The following is a 21430-nucleotide window of genomic DNA, read 5'->3' as shown; positions in this document are numbered from 1 at the left end:
ATCATCATCCCATGCCCCCACCCCTATAGGATGTGGTAAAGTATACCTAACACAACAAAAAACTGACTTTTATTCACAGGTATGGTCTAGAGTTGTGCACTAACACGCCCGTGGGGATCCTACTGGGGTCCACAAAGTTCCCTAGTGTGGGTCTGAAACATGACTACATGCACAAGGGCCAGTTAGTGGGCACTCCCTCTAGTGCAGACTAGTGCACTGTGTAGACGAGCCCTAATTCATGAACTGGCCCAACAGCTTTGGAGCCCATTACCAAATGTGGCTTTGAGACCAGCATCAATACCCTGGGCCAGTTTTATCTTTTCTACATGTTCAGAGAGTGAAGGACAGAGCATTAATCAAGTTGTTTTGGTTCAGCAAATGCTTTAAAGGTAAATATTAAAACCTCCATAGGTTTACAAAATACTATTGATTTGATATCCAGGTCCTTACCCATGCTGATCGCAGTGGCATTTGATAGCCACACCATGCAACTGGGTGGGGAAAGAGTTCTGAATAGGAAACATTTGAGCATAAAAGAAAATGCTGTTAGGGTACGTCTTCACTACCCGCCGGATCGGCGGGTAGCAATCGATTTCTCGGAGTTCGATATATCGCGTCTCATCTAGACGCGATATATCGAACCCCGAACGCGCTCCCGTCGACTCTGGAACTCCGCCGGAGCGAGTGGCGGTAGCGGAGTCGACGGGGGAGCCGCGGACGTCGATCCCGCGCCGTGAGGACGGGTAAGTAATTCGAGCTAAGGTACTTCGACTTCAGCTACGCTATTCACGTAGCTGAAGTTGCGTACCTTAGATCGACCCCCTCCCCCGCCCCCAGTGTAGACCAGGCCTTAGTAACAAAACGTGCCTTGGGCAGATTGTGTTTCAAGGAGAAAGAACCTACTTTATTTCTGAGTCCCCCCCCCCCCCCCCCTCCAACATGCTATAAAAACTCCATGGCCAACCTGTGCTACAATAACTGTTTTTCTCATATCCAGTAGATTAAAAGACAGGGCCAGCATTAGGGGGCAGCAAACAGGGAATTGCTGGGGGCCCCCATGCCACAGGGGTCCCCACAAAGCTAAGTTGGTTGGGCTTTGGCTTTCTACCCAGGGCACCAGTAAGTCTGATACCAGCCCTGCTTTCTTGTTTATTTTGGCGGACCTCCTGAAACCTGCTTGCAGCTCCACAGGGGCCATGGACCCCCTGGTTGAGAACCGCTAATCTAGATCATCCCTGACAGGTGTTTGTCTAACCTACTCTTAAAAATCTCCAATGATGGAGATTCTACAACCTCCTGAGGCAATTTATTCCAGTGCTTAACCACTCCAACCATTGGGAAGTTTTTCCTAATGTGCAACCTAAACCGCCCTTGCTGCAATTTAAGCCCATTGCTTCTTGTCCTATCCTCAGAGGTTAAGGAGAACAATTTTTCTCCCTCCGCCTTGTAACCACCTTTTATGTTAAGTGCAGTTATATTGTACAACATGGGAAAGTTGACATTTCCTAGGAGATCATCTATATCACTGATGCAACCCTGAGGATTTCCATTTGTCTCAGCTTTAACCCCTGCCTCCATAAGATCTCATATCACAGCCATCTTCTTCCAACACTGAGCAGCTCCTCATTTGTCTAGAGGAGTAACTAACAGGTAATCTCAAAGACTCCCTTTCCTATCAAGGCCTAACCATTCTGTACCTTCAAGCAGCTTACCGTAGGGGGAACCTAGATCACCTATACAGTAGCACAGAGATCTACCAATAGGCTGGTGAAAGCAACACATTTATTTTGACCAAACAGCATTTTCACACAAGACAGATCTCAAGACTAAAATGGCAGAGATCTAATTGAATGAATACAAGATTCAAATCCAGCACTTTGACATTCACGTAACCCATCAGAGTTAGACCGATAGAAAACAAGGCAGCAATTGTTTAATGTTACAGTACCTGACTGGAAGACGTATCTGGCTAAGCCTTGCATTAACTCTGCCGGCCACGTAGGTGGCGCTGACTCCCCTGTTTCTCTCTTTAGTCGAAACGTCAACTCGAATCCAAAACCACTTGGCCCATCCGTTCCTGTAAATCTGGAGGGAAGGAAAAGCAAAAAGGTCACATATTTCACCTTAACAAGGGTGGACCTAAGGATTATGTAGATGTGAGTGGCAGCAGATATGCTTGGCATTGGTTTTCAACAGGTTATGCCTTTTCTTTTCTTCCTAGGACGAATGAGGAGTTCAGAGCTTCTCTAGTTGTGTTTAAATCTACATGCATCCAAATGGCACAGAATCATTAGGTTAGCCAGCTAGTTTCTGCATAAAACTAATACAGTAATTCAGAAATTAAAAAAAAAATCTAAACACAGTATTGGGATATGGCATGGAATATTCTGTACTGGAGACAGGTCAATGGAAAAAGGTGAAAAAAAGTCTTACTATAAGCACTGATTTAATCCCTTCAGCTACTTCAGTGTGTGTGTTGTGGATGTCAGCAGTCCACTGGAATTAGCACTAGAGGTGCATTTTGTCCAGAGTATCCAGATAAGGTAGGCAGCACTGAAAGCGTTAAACAAGAAACTGACTACAGAAGAAACAGGGTGAATGCTTGGCTAATTACTTTTGTAGGAATTAGACGGCAGGTTTATTGGATTGTATTTTGCAAGCTCTACTCATGAGAGGAAGGCCACATTGGCAGAGGTGGGGAGATCAAGTCTGAAATGTAGGCAAGACTGTCCAGTGGAAAAGTAGTAAGCCTTTTGATATTGTCTCACATGGCCTTCTCAGAAATAAACTAGGGAAATACAGACTAGATGGAGCTACTATGAGGTGGGTGCATAACTGGCTGGAAAACTGTTCCCAGAGAGTAGTTATCAGTGGTTCACAGTCAAGCTGGAAGGGCATATTGAGTGGGGTCCTGCATGGATCAGTTCTGCATCCGGTTCTGTTCAATATCTTCATCACTTGTTTAGATAATGGCATAGAGAGTACACTTATAAAGTTTGTGGACGATATCAAGCTGGAGGGTGTTGCAAGTGCTTTGGAGGATAGGATTAAAATTCAGGACAATCTGGACAAACTGGAGAAACATTTTGACGTAAAACAGGATGAAATTCAATAAAAGGACAAATGCAAAGTACTCCACTTAGGAAGGAACAATCAGTTGTACACATACAAAATGGGAAACGACTGCTTAGGAAGGAGTACTACGGAAAGGATTCTGGTGGTCAGTGGATCACAAGCTAAATACGAGTCGGTAACACTGTTGGCAAAAAAACCCAAAACCACCATTCTGTGATATATTAGTAGGAGTGCTGTAAGCAAGACAAGTAGTAATTCTTCCGCTCTACTCTACGCTGATTAGGCCTCAACTTGAGTATTGTGTCCAGGTCTGGGCACCACATTTCAGGAAAGATGTGGACAAACTGGAGAGAGTCCAAAGGAGAGCAACAAAAATGATTAAAAGTCTAAAAATCATGACCTATAAGGGAAGACTGAAAAACTGGGTTTGTTTAGTCTGGAGAAGAGACGACTGAGGGGGGGAAATGATAATGGTTTTCAAGTACATAAAAAGTTGTTATAAGGCGGGAGGGAAAAATGTTCTCCTTAACCTCTGAGCACAGGACAAGTAACGGGCTTAAATTGCAGCAAGTGCGGTTTAGGCTGTGGAATCTCCATCGCTGGAGGTTTTTAAGAGCAGTTATAAAAAAACCTGTCATGGATGGTCTAGATAATACGTAGACCTGCCTTGAGTGCAGGGGACTGGACTAGGAGACCTCTCCAGGTCCCTTCCAGTCCTATGATTTCTGGCTTTAATATCATTAGTCCTTCACTCTGAGTTCTACATTTCACACTCACACAGAAAGGAAAATGTCTGCTCTCACAGATGCCGAAGACTGACAAAACATCAGACTTGCTGTGAAATTTCTAAGCCAGATGTACCAATATTTAAAGTCCACAAAATTTGAGACCAGTTAGTGACGCTAGCCTCCTTCATACTAATGCCATCACATCTCTTGCTTGTTATGTCTGTGCCACGAAGTACAAAGCAGGCATCACACTGAAATAAGCCAGTACTATTCTGTAAGTTGCATAAATTTGCAAGAAACTTTTAAGTAACTGGCAAAGTTCATGGAAAAAGTGAATTTCTTGGATCCAGGTCCCTTGCTGACATCTATGAAAGATAGACTGTTAACACCTTCCGCGTTATATTTATAGTAAAAACACCCAAACAGGGCAGTCAAAAAGCTCACTAGAGTATTTCCCAGTTGTGGTGCAGGGACCACCCATGATGTTCAGAGCACTTCCAGGTGCCATAAGGGCAAAGAATATGTCCCTTCACATAGAGATGCTTCCCAGAAATTCTGGGATGGACAACAGCTCTCAGGATTTTGAGACTAACAAAAAACCCCAAAACTCAAGTACTATTGTGTACTCTCCAGAGCTGCATCATCATTAGGCTTGGCAGAATTCTTTTTTTTTTGTAATTGCAACAGACATTGATTTTTATTACTAAGCACTTTTTTATTTTTATCAATTTAAATTTACAGTTGTAGGAAGTTACAGGGGAGTCAAACAGTAGAGTATCAGACAATTTAATGACAGTAGATGGTTATAAAGCTTTAACTTTTTGAATCTAAACATTAAAAACACAAATTGTCAACATCACATCAAAATATACAACAAATATCCTTAAACCACACTCTAAATTCTTAAGCAGCCTTAAGTTTCTTTCTTTGCCTATCTGTAAAGTTCGATTATTGAGGGAAATAATTTTTCACTGTACAACAAACCCATGAAATCGACATTTACCAACATTTACAGATAAAAGTCAAATCATGCCAAGCCTAATCATAACTATCTTTGTTGGGGTTTCTTTGATGCAAGTTTGATCCAATTTGCAGATGATAAAACTGGAGAGGCAGCAAATATACTCAAGGACAGGGCCAAGCTATGAAATAACCTGAAGAGATTAGAGTAGCTGTAACTGCAGGCAATGAGAGAAGTTACTGAAAGACTAAGCACGGGGGAGAAAAGAAACAGAAAAGAAAAATGTGATATCTAACTAACCGGCTCTACCCTACACACTCAAGCATGTTCGTTTTCATCTTGACTACTTAATACACTCCATCACTGGCATAGAGAAAAAGTATATCTGCTGCAAACAAGGCAGACCTGGTATTCAAGAATGGCTAGTCAAGGGGTGCAAATACAGAATTCCAAGAAGCTAATGTAGCTTGCAGTAACAAGCCACAATACAGGTCTGTCTCATCTTACGCAGGGGTTCCGTTCTGCAGTTAGCGCGTAAAGCGAAAAACACGTATAGTCAAAATTACATTGAGTTGAATGGCGGGCGCAATCGCCCGCACTACAGAAACAGTATTTAAATTGTTGTTTCTCTTTTTTTTTTTTTGCCAACCGCGTAAAGCTGAAATCGCGCATGTTAAATGCGTGTAAGATGCGACAGACCTGTAAATGCATAATTACAGACTGTGCATAAACCATGGAAGTGCTTATTGGTTACCCAGACAGATTGGGTGTGGAATTGAATTTTGATTAGTAGAGCCTGTCTTAAGTGAGCACTTATGAGGACCAACCAAAAACGCTACTTTAGGGAGGGAAAGCGGGCGAGGTAATATCTTCTATTAGACCTATTTCTGTTGATGAGCTAGAGAAACTTTGGAGCCAAAGAAAGCTCTTCTTTAGGTCTGGGAAAGGAACTCACAGGTCACAGCAAAATGCAAGGTGGAACAGATTGCTTAGCATCAGGGCCGGCTCCAGCTTTCTTTTTTTTTTTTTTTGGGGGGGGGGGGGGAACCCGATTGACCTGTCACCAAATTGCCGCTGAAGAGGAAGACAGGGATTGAAGGACCCGCCACCGAACTCCCGCGGAACACTGAAGCGGGCCGATAGACATGCCGCCCCAACAACAGATGGCTGCCGCCCCTTTCTATTGGCCGCCCTAGGCGCCTGCTTCTTTCACTGGTGCCTGGAGCGGGCCCTGCTTAGCATAAGTAGTTCACACATACTGCAAGAGACCGCAAAGAATCCTGTGGCACCTTATAGACTAACAGACGTTTTGCAGCATGAGCTTTCGTGGGTGAATACCCACTTCTTCGGTAAGAGACCATTCAAAGCAGAGTGGCCCATTAACACCTCTGCAGTCATAGGACAAAAAGAAGGGGTTAGAGGATTACAGACTGTTGTAATAAACCATAAACCTGGTGTCCCTGTTCAGTCTATGATTTTTGGTGTCTAGCAGAGTAATGAATTTAAGCTCCCAGGCTCGCCCTTTGAAAGTGTTGTGCAGGTATCCTTTGAGGACGAGGCACCATTTGGGAGCAGTAAATCTGTGAATACTGTGAGAGCCCAGTGGACCAGGCCAGGGGTTCAACACTCCAGGGAGATGCTCGCAGGGCTCAGGTGTGCTGTGCTAACCTGTAGAGTGTCAGCGGGGCACCGACTTGCATTGCCCATGGCTAGTGCAGGTGCTGATGCACGGCAGGCACAGACAAAGCTTCTTCACACTAAGGGCACGGGGTAGTGAGGTGTCTTGCAATTCTGAGTATCCCCAGGAAGCGTCACACTGTCCTAGCTATGAAGAAAGTTCTCTTCAAGGCCACTTCCAAACCTTACATCAACTGTCATGTTCAATCACTTGAAGCTACCATAATGTAATCATCTGAATTAACATACACCTCTACCTTGATAAAACGCTGTCCTTGGGAGCCAAAAACATCTTACCACATTATAGGTGAAACCATGTTATATTGAACTTGATTTGATCTGCCGGAGGACGCAGCCCCGCCCTCCCGGAGCACTGCTTTACCGCATTACATCCAAATTCATATTATATCGGGTGGCATTGTATCGAGGTAGCAGTGTATTTATTGTTTTAGGGCCAGATGCACAACCCTCTCTCAAACTGGTGAGCACTTAGTTGGAAGGTGTGTTTCAGATTTACAGTAACATTGAAGTTCCAGTCTGACCAACATTTAGAAATTAAACACTGCAGATGGGGGAAGAGGGAGGGAGAAAACAGGGTGGGAACACAGAACTAACATTTTGTATCTATCCATAGACTCCAGGTACATAAACTGAGAGCTCCAATACAGCATTAAGTTTCTATACTAACAGACCCCGAATACCTCACATAGTTTGGTTTATGCCTTGTTACGGCTGAACTATGCACTACTGAGTGAAAGACATTTTAACAGAAAATAAAAATGCTAGGAGGAAGGAATATTCATACTTGTCCCAAATTCCAGAGATACTAGATAGGAAAAACCTTCTAGGTACATCCCATTATTTTTGCCTCTTCCAATAAAGGAAGCTTATTATGGTTACAACTATCCTGATTCTTAAGCATTCCGCTAGCCATATTTTCACAAAAACAGACATTGATGGGAGAATTCTTGGCTTGCTACATGTCCACTGGCTAGCACCAGTGACATACATCAGGCACTTTCATATTTTAACTACAGCAGTAATGGAAGATTCTTATATCTGCCAAGTCAAATCCAACCCCATATTTAATAGTAAAATATTATTTTGTCATATGAATACAAATAAACCTTTTGAAAGCTAGAATCATATACTACATGCCATTCTTTGGTTAAGATATCCCTTTATCTGTTCAGCAAATCAGACCAATGGAATGAACAGACCACATTTTGCACATACGCTGCAGAAGTCTGGCGTGTTCTTTTAATGAGGTAAGAGTTTCACTGATCATGACATTTAGTTCCAGCAAAGGAATCCAAAGAAATAGAGGCCCCTTTATTTATAGATCAGCATAGCCAGCTTCCTTGAGCCCCCTGCCACTCAGTGCTCTGCCAGGACCTCTCCAGAAGCCACACACAGAGAACTGAAAAGCTGCTCCCCTCCTCAGCAGAGTTTTTCACATCAAATAACCCAGCTTTAAGAGGATCAAAAGCCAAACTAGCACTCTGCATTAAATCAGCTCTAAAAACTAGAGCCTTTTAGTTTAAAGCAAAGCTGCTTGCCAAAGTGCGTATGTTCTCACTGTAGCAAGAAACAAGAAAAGCTTCTTTTCATTGCGTGCAAAGATGGCAGTATTTCAGTCTGCTTCTAAAAGCTATGTGAGAAAGACACACACTCCTGGACAAGTAGCGGAGTGTACTAGGTGTTTACTTTTGAGAGTGAGTGTATAAACATATCAGGTACATGAATCCCTGAAAACGGGCATTTACAACTGGAAACACTGACCCTTAGCTATAGGCACGCCAGCTAGCAAATGAGAAGCACTTCAGAATAATGTTTAATTTAATTATAGCTTCACTTTCATAAGTTACAGAACAGGTCTGAACAACCATTTCTGGCCCCAATAATATGATCCGTCTTTCACAAGAAAGCTGGGCTAGCGGACAGGGCACTGACCATTGACTCAGAAACCCTGGGTTCAATTTTCAGCTTGGCCATGTACTTCCTGTCTGACCTTGGGCAAGTCATTTCAGCTATCCTGTGCCTCTGTTTCCCTCTGTAAAACGGTGACAGCACTTCCCTACCTCACAGGGATGTTGCAAGGATTAAATCTTACTATTAATTGTGAAGCACTTGGATACTATAGTAGTGGTCCCCAACCTTTTTCGGCGAACAAGTCACGGAGGACGGTGGCGGCAGATGAGCATCCACCGAAATTCCGCCGACAGGGGGCAACGTCAACAGGCGTCGCTGCTGAAATGCCGCCAACAAGTAGCGTCATCCAGAGGCGTCACCGCCGAAACGCTGCTGAAAATCAGCGGCATTTCGGCAGCGATGCCTCTGGAAGACGCAGTTTGTCGGCGGCATTTCAGCGGATGCTCGTCCGCCGGCCAGTACGCAGGCACACTTAGACGCCCCAGCGGGCACCATAGCATCCGCAGGCACCACACTGGGGACCCCTGTACTATGGCATTGAGGACTATATAAATTACCTAGACAGAGCTCCCATGAGTCTGACATCAGCAACAGCTACTGTTCCTTCCTGTGCAGAAACAAAAGCGTTCCAGACTCTGCCCCACAAGTGAACTGTAATTGCCTCTCTCCCCTTTTGGCTTTGTAAGTATTAATTACTATTAGTCTGTCATTTTCAAAGGATTTTAGTTATTCATTGAAGAAGATAGCTATGGTACAAGGCCATTGACAGGGAGTTCAGTTCACCTCCCACTTAAGTCAATAAAAGCAGAACTGGGCCAAAGTATTTTAAACTCCAAATTCTGGTTATGTGATTAAGTCTTACAAAAGATAAATATGACATTAAAATGGAGACTTTTCTGATGTGCCAGTGTAGGTCTTACTTTTGTTAAAACACTACAACCCACCCCCACCACCCACCTCCTCAAAAAAAGTGTTGTGCTAGTGCACGGGAATCAGAAAGGAACACTAACCTGTCTTGATTCACAATCCCAAACTGTGTGAACTCCAAAGTTTTAGAGATCTCATTTACACTTCACCATTTCTGCCAAGTTAATAGTAATAATAAAAAGGCAATTAAAAAAATATGTAAGGGACCCCCGTAGGCCATGTACCAGTATCTCAGTTAAAAGACTATCCTACAGTCTTCATTCTCAGCAAAATATTGGTCAAGAGCTTATTTGCTAACACAAGGGCTCAGATTCATAGGGTCACCCTCCTAAAATAAAACCACAGAAGCACTCTATATGGAAGTGATATATACTAAAATAAACACACATTCCAAAGCTAAAAAGCTACCCCATCTTGCTTAAATCAGGAAGTGAAATTTTGTTTTAAAAATACAGCTGTAGAACTGTGCAGAAAAAACTGATTTGAGAAACTTGTCAAGATTCTAAGAAGCACAGCCCTCCCCTTGCAAATAGATTTCTTAACACACGCCACAACCCCTACCCCAAAGACTTAAGCATCCAGAAGAAAATCACTAACATGGCCAAACAATTTATTTGCACAACACAATTCTCGGACTGCCCCTAAATGCATCAGTATTTTTTTTAAAACACAGAAGTTACCATTTTCTGAATGCACAACTGGCTGCACTTGGAATATGAAATTTATCTGCACATTACAAGGAAATCTTTCCATAACCTTCAATAGGAAATTCCCCAAAGTCATGCAACCAAGAATCTATGAATTTTTACTGGACTTACTACCCTAATAGCAGCAGAAACTTCATAGCTAAGCAGAGAGAAAATAAAGAGTGCTAAAATCCACTCATAAGGATTTGGTTTAACATAAATCATACTGTTGCAAAGATTGATGACAAACACTGCCTCACATTTAAACTTATCCTGCTACACTAGTCTGTGCCTAAGAAACGGCTTCAAAGGGAAAGGCCACACTTGAAGTCACTAAAAACACTCTTGAATATTATGCATTTGCAATCAAATGTCAGGGAAGTCTTTTGTAAACAGCTTTGCTGCAAGTTAAATAGTTTTCATAAAATTATTCCAACAGCTAAAGCTAAACATGCAGAAGCATCCAAAAAGCTTTTTATTTTTTATATATATATATATGAGAAGAACCTACTTAATGAATGACAGCCAGCTCCCCTCTCCCCTGCACCCCCCATTCAGACAGCAATAGAACAAGATTAATAAATTGTTTCAATTCAAAGCAATGTGCAAAGGGTATTTCTGGTTACAGCAAACTACCATTTAGGGAGGGAAGTTATTCCATGGAAAAAAGACTTCAGTGCAAGTTCCACTCTGTTGTATACGTTTATTGATTACACACATTTCATGGCTGAGTTTTCCCCCAAAACTCATCTGGTAGCAATCTTGCATGGAAGGTTGTAGATTCTTATGCCCAAATAAATGGGCTAGTCTTTAAGCTGCCACTGGACTCCTCGTTGTTTTTGTAGATACAGACAAACACAGCTACCCCTCTGATAAGTTTTTCTAACACTCGGAAAACAGGATACTAAATGTTGATACAATGGATAAAGCAACTTTCTTTTTAAAAGCATTCAGGCTGCACATTCAAGTCATGAAGTTACAGTTGCATGCACAACCTTCTGTGTGCATGCATTTTCATATAATGCATTTACACAGTCATAATATATCAATTTTTTCCCCTACTACCATAGGCATGAGAAGCATATTGGATTTTTTAAAGGATCTATGGAAGTGCTGGGTGCTTACAATCTTTGAGAGGCTGGCCACTTTTTAGGTGCCTAAATTAGGCATTTGGGTGCCTAAAATTTGGGCACCTAAATTTGTAAGGGTTGTCCTTACCGTATTAAGTAATTAAATGGCAAAAACCTTCTTTAGTGCTGAGTTAAGGTTCCCCAGTAACAACTCATGTCATTCCAAGATGTCAAGTTCAACAAAATTCAAACTTCAGAAAACCAGGAAATACAGAGTTAAGGTACAGCCCATGTAACCTTGACTCTGCCCCCCCACAGAGCATTTTGTCACAGATCTTTTTAGTAAAAGTCAGGGACAGGTCATGGGCAATAAAGAAAAACTCACAGAAGACTGTGACCTGTCCCTGACTTTTACTAAGAAGATCCCTGACAAAATGGGGAGCTCATCTGTGGGGTTCTCCCACCACCTGCAGTGGCCCAGGAGCTGGGGGGTTCCCCTGACACCTGCGGCTCCCATGGGTGGTGGGAAGATCCTGCAGTTCCCAGCCACCGTGGGCTGAAGTCATGGAAGTCTCGGGAAGTCACGGATTCCATGACTTTTGCGACCGCCGTGAGAAAATCATAGCCTTATCTATGAGCAGATTGCATGGGGGATGCTGGAGAAGGGGTATCATAGGAACCAGTGACAGAGCCACATGAAAGCCTAGGAACTGCAGCAGGCACATCAGAAGGCCAGGGAGGCCAATACTCGATCCACAGCAGAGCCACAGACCTGCCGCTTTTACAAAGAGCTGCATGTCATACTTGGTGGAGACCTCATCACATCCCGCAGAGCATCGGAGATACCTCCAAGGAGAATGAGTCCCAGACCCCTGGCATGAACAGCGAGGACGAAAATAGATGACATGAGCCCAGGGGATCCAGCTATGACATGAGCCAGGACCTCTGAGACTCCACCACAATCCAGTCAGCCCTGGCAGCCAAGCAGGTGTGAGCCCGATAAGGGGAAGGAACCATGGGCAAGTGTGCAAATGTATTTCCCATCACATGTATTGAGTCGCACTAGAAGAGGCAGTGCTACAACAAAAAGAGGTAGAGTTATCCGCTTTTCGTTCCCCTATACAGTTAAATGGGGGTGGAGGAGCAATTTGTTTATATACACAGGGATGTCCTTTTAATCCTCCTGAGAGATCTTGAGGAAACTTTCAGGGAGGTTCTCTGCAATCCTCTCCCAAAGGTTTCTAGGGATGGCAGCTTTATTTCTTCCTCCACGGTAGGACACTTTCCCATGCCAACCAGTGATTACTGCAATGGTGCCTGCTGAAGTTAACAAGTTAACGGCATAAGGGCCTGGACAGCTTCAGGTCTCCAGCAGCAGAGGTGCTCTCTGTGCCCTCGTTCCCCTGGAGTGATATCTCGGCTAAAATCACCATCACCTGTGGGAAAACAAGGCCAGTATCCAGTGCCATTGCTTGACACTCTTCACGACTTGCAAGACGTGAAATTCCCCCCTCATTCCCCTCGCCTCTGGTGGACCATACTCACCATGGCCAGTACTGCAAGCCCTCTGAAGCAGAAGCGTCAATAAGCAGGTCTTGTTTAAAACTTAAGGGGAGTAAGAGAAAGCAGTTCTGAACCCTAACTTTCACTTGTAACTATAGTGACAATGGTACCTCTGGGTGTTTTATCTATAGCTGCTGCCGTTGCAGCCTTGAGTGGTTCCTTCTCCACACCCATGGAACACCTGAGCCAGATGATAAGAAGAAAGAAGAGGACTTGAGATGACACATTAAGTGAGATCCTACAAGCCAGTGCTGCACCAGACCACGAACAAAGGGCAAGAGGGTGAATATTGCAGATAGTCTGGGGAAGGAACTAACAGACAGAAGAAAGGCCCAGGAGTCCCAGCAGGACAAGGACCAGGACACAATGGGGCTTCTCCACCAGCAAACACAGATGCTGCAGACTCTTGGGATCTCCATATGCAACAATCCTGGGCTCGACTCCTATTGCAGCATTCCATACGGCCTCAGGGCCCACACGCCTACTCCTACCAGCCCACACTAAGAGAAAGCACAGAGACACAGCTTCACATACAGCAACGATGGCTGTCACAGCTCAGTGTAAGCGTAGGCTAAATGGACGTGAGTGTTCTTTCCCCTTGTTAACTTTGCTTGTAAATTGCACCGATTTTTCTTTGCCCTGGTTTTGTTACCCAAAATTCTATTGTTTGGAAAAGAATTCTTCTTTATTCGTTCCCAACGTATGCTGCAAAGAGCAATGGAAACACCCACTTCAGTACTTGTTACTGTGGAGTGTGACAACTCAGAGTATTAGTGACAGAAATAATCATAAATGTACAGCAAGAACAAAATTATGCACTGCATTGACAGTGTTATATTCATACATGTACACCAAGCACAACACAATTCTTAACACGCCCCAAAACATCAGCCCCAGGTAGAGCAGAGTCCATCACAATGTATTACTGTGGCTCACTGTTAAAGTGCTCTTGCAAAGCCTCCCTGAACTGTATCACTCTGTGTCAAGCTCTTCTAATAGCCCTTACGTCTGACTGTTCAAACTCAGCCGATAGCCACTCTACTCCTTCTCTATCCCCCAGGGGCAAGTTTCCCCCCTTTGCTTCACAGATATTATGCAGGACACAGCAAGCAGCTATAACCATTGGGATTTTTTTCCCCACTGAGATCCAATCTTGTGAGTATACAATACCAGCATCCCTTCAATCTACCAAAAGCACATTCAGCTGTCTTTCTGCACCTGCTGAGCTGGTAGCTGAATCTTTCCTCTATGCTATTGAGGTGGCCAGTATGTGATTCCATGAGCCAGGGGAGAAAGGGGTTGGCTGTGTCCCCCAGGACCATTATTGGCAGTTCAACATCGCCAATGGTGATCCGACGGTCAGGACGGAAGGTCTCTGCTTGTAGCATTCTGAACAGTCCTGTGTTCTTAAAGATGCAAGTGTCATGCACCCTCCCTGATCAGCCAAGGTTCGTGTCAGTGAAGCATCCCTGGTGATCCACCAGCGCCTGCACAACCATGGAAAAGTAGCCCTTTCTGTTGACATACTCTGTGCAAGGTGGACTAGTTCTAAAATAGGCATGTGAATGCCATCTATTGCTCCACAGCAGTTTAGGGACCCCCATTGCTGCAAATCCATCCACTATGTCCGACACGTTGCTGAGACTCTCAGTCTGGCATAACAGGTGGTGATTAATGGCTCCATGTGCTTGCATGACAATGGCCCCCATAGTGGATTTTCCAACTCCAAAATGATTCCCACTGACCGGTAGCAATCCAACGTTGTAAGTTTCCACAGTACGATTGCCCCTTGCTTCTCCACTGTCAGTACAGCTCTCATTCTGATGCCCCTGTGCTGGAGGGCTGAAGTGAACTTGGGACACAGATCCAGGAACGTGGCCTCCCAGTACCAAAAGTTCTGCAGCCACCGTTCATCATCCCAAGTCTACTGTGGCTTGGTGACACTAAAGAAGCCATGGTTGTGCAGGCGTTGGTGGATCACCAGGGATGCTTCACCGACATGAACATTGGCTGGTCAGGAAGGGTGCATGACACTTGCATCTTTAAGAACACAAATTACGGTGCAATCCCAGTCAGTGCTCATTTCTCAGGCCTAGAAGTGGTGGCCCACCACGTGCTGCTGACCTGTGAATGCCATCAACAACCTTGAATAGGATCTTGGTCTGTCCCCCAGCAATCTGTCCTCCAAGCAATCATGTTCCGCGCTGATTCGGTTCATAAGAACATAAGAAAGGCCGTACCGGGTCAGACCAAAGGTCCATCTAGCCCAGTATCTGTCTACCGACAGTGGCCAATGCCAGGTGCCCCAGAGGGAGTGAACCTAACAGGCAATGATCAAGTGATCTCTCTCCTGCCATCCATCTCCATCCTCTGACGAACAGAGGCTAGGGACACCATTCTTACCCATTCTGGCTAATAGCCATTTATGGACTTAGCCACCATGAATTTATCCAGTCCCCTTTTAAACATTGTTATAGTCCTAGCCTTCACAACCTCCTCAGGTAAGGAGTTCCACAAGTTGACTGTGCGCTGCGTGAAGAAGAACTTCCTTTTATTTGTTTTAAACCTGCTGCCTATTAATTTCATTTGGTGACCCCTAGTTCTTGTATTATGGGAATAAGTAAATAACTTTTCCTTATCCACTTTCTCAACATCACTCATGATTTTATATACCTCTATCATGTCCCCCCTTAGTCTTCTCTTTTCCAAGCTGATCTTGTTCTTTGCAGAGTGGTTCTTATCGTGGCTCTGTAAATACTGGAGGATTGTATAGGAGGGAGGCTGGACAAATAATCCAAAATGAAGAGCTGATCTAATAACTAATTAGTTTATTACAACAAAGTCCTGTGGATCCTTATAGACCAACAAGGTGCCAACGGACTCTTTGTTGCTTTTTACAGATCCAGACTAACACGGCTACCCCTCTGATACTTAGTTTATTACAGTAATGCCTAGAGGTCTCAGTCAGTGATCAGGGCTCTATTACACCATGTACTGTACAAACAATGGTGTCTGCTATTAGTTCCCCCCCCCCCCCATCAGCTACATTATGTAGGTAAAATAAATCATATAGGAAGCATCTTTACTGTACCACTTGGATTCAACCTGAATCCTTAATTATCAAGAAGAAAAATTACTTCAAAAGCAAAGAAAGAGTCTTGTTAAGGCACTGACTGGAACTCAGATTTAAGCTTTAGTCCCAGCCACACCATATACTTCCTGAATCCTGAGTGATTATGGTCAAGCCACTTAATTTGAGAGCTGTTTCCCTATCTGTAAAGGTTGGGAAAATACTCCTTTGCCACCCAGGATGATGGCAAGGTTTGTTCAGAAAACGTAGCAATGAGCACCATAGAAGAGTCTATACGTTAAATAAAGAAAGAAACCCCAGGCTTAGCCTTGATCTCATTAGAGCAGAGAAAGGAAAAGAATTAGACCAATAGTGACAGTAGAATCCCAGAAGGGAAATTCAGACAGCTGAGCTACATTTTATCCTTAAAATTTAAGTTTCTCCTGAAAGTGTATCCTTCTTTAACTCTTAAGCTTTCAGGGGGATGGATTCTGCAGTGTACTTACTGCTTTTGAAAAGCTGTCCATAGTCCATTATTTGTGCCACAACCTTAAGAGACAGTTTTTACACAAAGGGTAAAATCCTGGCCACTCAAAGTCAATAGAAAAATTTCCAATGGAGTCAGGATTTCCTCCAAAGATTTCAGTCAAGACCAAATAGCCTTGTCTCTTTGCCAAGCAGTATTAGTTTTGGAGAGAGTCAGTTTCTTGCTGAAAGAGAAATAGAGAGGTTTCATGGACATGCACATCCAACAGCTATGTATATTTATAGCACATTTCAGTATCACCTTCATCATCATCATAATATAATCATAACTGCACTAATCCAGAGTGTTTACACCTCAGGGAAGCATAAACTATACTGCAAAATATGGAAACCTAGCATGCAGCTCTTCACACCCATTTTACTAAACAGAACTCCCCATCCATCTTTCAACAGTAAATTCTCCATTACCCATAAAAAAAGATTTTAAATAGAGAAGTGAAGCACAGCCAAACATACAGACGTAAGTAACATACGAAACATCAATTTAGGGGTTATTCATGAGGCAATTTACTGGCATTAGCATCATTATGTCAAAATAAGCTAAATCGAAGAAAGTCCACTGTGATTCCAAATAAGAGTAGCTACACAGGGAGTAACATCAAGATAGCTATGGCAGCATAGTTATACTGGTACAATAGTGCTGGTAAGTTTTCCTGTGTAGACAAGCCTTTAGTCACTGCAAAAAAGGAAGAGTAACTGGAAAGTTAAACTGAAGTTCGATACAGACCTCTTTCAAAACAATTTATAAACCAGGTTTATGCCACAGAATAAGCAGTAATAGAACATCTATCATGGCATGGGATCTAGATGGAAAATTGTGTTTCTGCCATACCACTGTGACAGGAAAACAAAAACAAAAATAACCCCACACACAGGTGTGAATCAAGACATGCATATCTTGCATTATTTACTTTGTTAGCATCATTATTTCGGCATGAAATAGATAACAAAATATAGTCCCCCTTTGATATTGGAGCACACAACTAGAAAAGCTGAAGTAACAACAAGATCTGGGGATGGTTTAATTACACCAACAGGAGAGCTCTCTTCCATCAGCTCAGAGCAACTAGAGGAGAGCTTACAGAGGCCCATCTTCATCTGTGCAGGTGCACCGCTGTAAGCCCTCTAGTGTAGACATCGCCTAAAATGGGGCCTTGCATCACATGGACAGTGCCTGCATTCTATTCACCACAATTTATCCTTTTGAGAGGGTTCCTCGAGTGCCTGTGATCAGACACATCCAGAGGCTGATTCTCTGATATGGCAGACTGTGCATTCACTTTACACAGGTATAAATAACTTAAGGCAAAGGCAACTGAAAAATCAGGCCTTCAATGTCTAATAAAGTGTGATCTACCTGCACCAGAGTAAATGCAAAATTTGATGATGGGGGTTCTGTAATTCTTATGGTAATGTCCAGCAAGTATACTGTTGAGAGCAGCAAGTTTTCAAGCCACCAAGCCATCCCAGACTTATTTAGGTTGGAATTACAAAGAAAGCATTTGAATAGTGAATCCGCTGACAAGAATAAAGTCATACTTTGGGGAGCTGGAAGAGAAAACTATTCCCACCTACAACAAATGCCCTTTCCTTATGAGCAATGGTGGATATTTTCACAAGACCTCTGTTTTTAAAAACGTGAGCTACAAAGAAAAACGAAGCAGCAGCAATAACCTCAGAAGTTTATGCAAGTTATTACCACAAAGCAGACAGAGGCATTTAGAAGAGATTTGAGGTTAAGGCAGTTGATTTTTCCTTTGCACTTTAATGAAAATTTCGTACTTCTTCCTCTATAAGTAAGAAGGCTTTCCTTCCTGTCTGGCGTGCGTGTGTGTGTGCGTGTCAAATCAAGCCCATTCACAACTGGAGAGTTTAATATGAGCCACTGTCCAGCAATGGAAACAGAGCATCTTGTTAGGTCCACTTTACCTTTTAAACTCCTATAAACCTTCTTATTCAGTTAGTGTTATTCTTGTTCCTCCATCAACATCCAAGAGTATCCAGCTTTACAAGTCATGGGTACGACTGGGTCTCATCTTTAGAGATTACTCATTGTGTTCCACCTATTAGTGCTATTTGTCTACTAATATACCTAGTGCTCCCTCCATCTCCACTCCTCACCGCCAAAAAAATTCCCTTCACATGTTTTCATGGAAATCAAGCCATCCCCTAAGTATTCTTTTCTCGAACATGCACCAAATCCACTAGACTTTTTCTAGTTGACATGGACCTGGGTCCTAAAGCGCCAAGCTGTCATTTGAAGAAGTTGGATTCCCAATCTCGTCCCCTGGGCTGACAGACAGAGCATGTTGAATGAGATGGGACAGCTCTGTCTCTCTGCACCAGTGACCCATCAGATAGGTTCTGAAGGAAACCCTGCCTCTCTCAGAGGGAAAGCATTTTGGATGAACACACACAGGCAGAGGATCTGCTGGAAAACATTCAAGTCGAATTTTAAGGAGAGGAAAAAAACGATTTTCTTCAGCCCCCTTCACTGTGTGTCAGGAAAATGTTTTTGCATTGTAAAGAAGATGCTTATCCTACAAGGATGCACATGCAGATGTGTTGCTGATTGGGAAGCTGGCTTTGCCTCCAGCAATGCACAGCTATAAACCTAGTTACATTCATTTTATTGAAAACAGACCACCTTATAAATTCAACGACTGGGCTGTAAATGCTATAATTTCCCTCCACACTTCAAAAACGTCTAATTTGCAAATCCAACACAATAAGAATGTGCTTTGGTTCCAGCCTCTGCATGCACACATACAACAGCACAAGGCAGACTTCTCTGTAGGTGGCCCAAGACGTCTGCATTATTAATGGAGCTAAACCTCAAACAAATGAGGTTTCGAAACCAAATACGCTTGGGGGAAGGGGGATGTTTCCACATGGTGACCATAGCTTCAAGGGAGGTCTACCTCCAACACAGAATCAGAAGTCTTAAACAGCCTTAGTGCATTACCTCAATGAGGTATCTGAAAAAGTTATCTCCGGAGTGTGCGTGATGGTAGGTGTGATGCTTGGTTTAAATTATTTTTTCAGATGGATCAGATTTGCTAAACTAAACAAACATACAAAGAATAAAAATGACAACTCATTAGGTATATGGATTCCGCCCTCCCTTGCCCCACCCCTCAGGCAAAAGCCTGAATGAAAAGGGGAGCATTACCTTGAAGGTCAATATATTTCATCTCTGATAAACAAGCAGGGGAGGAAGGCAGAGAGGGGGAGTTCCAGAATAAAATGCCCTCCTCCATAAACTCAGACTCCTTGCCTTCAGTCCCATTAACTTGGATGTAGGACAACTGACTCAAGCTCCTCCCCCTCAGTTGACCTTAATACTCATCTCTACATTTCCCTCTCCTCTGTAGCAGATGCTGTCTCAGGTGAGGATGCCCAGAAGAAATACATTTTTGGAGGTACTGGCTAAAACTCAATTCATGACAAGACAAAGTGATGGTCGTAGAAAGTGGGAAGCATTTGAGAACGGGCAGAAATCTGTCAGAGCAATATTGAGCCTCCAGAATTTTACTGGACTTACTGCTGCTCTGTAACATGCATATCTCAACACACTGGTCAGAAACACCTTCCATTTTTTCCCTGCCAAACAACTGCAGCTTCCTTAAATATGGACCCAGTCATGACGACTCATGCTTTAGTCATCTCAAGGCTGACTACTGCAGAGTGGTCTACCTTGGCCTGGTTGTGATCATCACAGGGTAAACTGGAGTCTTGACAATTTAAGCAGAATGAATGAATGACTCATCTTTCCCAAGGCCTTGCTATAATAATGGAGGCCACCAACCAGCCTCCATTTTTTTAATTATTACTACTACTATTATATCCCTGCTATCAATGGGAAGAAGCAGAGAATTTGGTTCTACAATGGCTATGAAAGATGCTATTCTTTTAATGGGTGCCCAGAAATTCCAGCCGTGAGCACATTATGAAACCATAGATCAGGAGTGTCAAATCCATTAATTGGAGAATGCAGAATTTAAGGTTTTCATTATGGGGTGAGCTGGAACATAAGTTCAGGACTCCATGCTACCTTAAATCCCCAACAGATTTCCCACTAATGTCAACAGCACGTTTGCACACAGACCAAGGATAGAATATGTCATGGACTTCATTTAGTAACTACAATGAATTATTTGGCCAGTACTTTATATGTTACAGTTCTGGGCAACTGCACTTATATTCCCTTCCATAGTTCCTCCAGGGCACCCATTCTAGGCTCCCAGCTCCTCAGCCGTCACCTCCCTCGAGTACAGACCTGCTGCACAGCTCCCCACCTACACTGTGATATCCCGAGCAAGCCAGATTGCCTAAAAGACCAGCCAGTATCTGTGCTTTGCTTTCTCTCTAGAGGTTATAAACAGGATAATGTGTGCAGTTGCAAGTTACCACAGCTCTTCATCAGCAAGCACATTTATCCTTAAGGTGAAAGCATTTCAGAGAAACCAATACAAGAACTTACACACGCTGAAAAGCTTGCCTTGGATCACACAAACTCAAATCTCAGGCTCTGGTAGGGGTCAAGCCCCTGGGGGTTTCTCACCTTCCACTGCAGCATGGAACATGGGTCACTTGCAGGTTTAAACCAGGGCTATCAAGCTATTAAAATTAATCACGCTGTTAATAATAGAAAACCATTTAAATATTTTTTGATGTTTTCTACATTGTCAAATATTTTTATTTTAATTACAACACAGAATACAAAGTGTACAATGCTCACTTTATATTTATTTTATTACAAATATTTGCATTGTAAAAAATAGTATTTTTCAATTCACCCAATACAAGTACCATAGTGAAATCTCTAGCATGAAAGAGAAACTTACAAATGTAGAATTATGTACAAAAAATAACTGCATTCAAAAATAAAACAAACAATGGAGAACTTTAGAGCCTAGAAAGTCCGCTCAGTGCTACTTCTTGTACAGCCAATTGCTCAGACAAGTTTGTTTACATTTGCAGGAGATAGTTCTGCCCACTTCTTGTTTACAATGTTATCTGAAAGTGAGAACGGGCATTCATATGGCACTGTTATAGCCGGTGTTGCAAGATATTTACATGCCCGATATGCTAAAGATTCATATGTCCCTTCATGCTTCAACCGCCATTCCAGAAGACATGCATCCATACTGATCATGGGTTCTGCTAGATAACAATCCAAAGCAGTGCGGACT

General features: G+C 43.1%; 1 protein-coding gene across 1 annotated transcript in view; it reads right to left on the bottom strand.

Annotated features, from left to right (window-relative positions):
* SUFU (SUFU negative regulator of hedgehog signaling) overlaps positions 1–21430 on the bottom strand; it is a 124106-nt gene that overhangs the window by 89109 nt on the left and 13567 nt on the right. Inside the window, 1 exon segment of the mRNA XM_039481296.1 lies at positions 1949–2085. Coding sequence (XP_039337230.1) covers positions 1949–2085 — 137 coding nt within the window.

The sequence above is a fragment of the Mauremys reevesii genome, linkage group 7 (assembly GCF_016161935.1).
Source record: "Mauremys reevesii isolate NIE-2019 linkage group 7, ASM1616193v1, whole genome shotgun sequence".
NCBI classification, from domain to species: domain Eukaryota; kingdom Metazoa; phylum Chordata; order Testudines; family Geoemydidae; genus Mauremys; species Mauremys reevesii.
The sequence above is the reverse complement of the archived record's forward strand: the minus strand, read 5'-3'. Positions and strand labels throughout refer to the sequence as shown.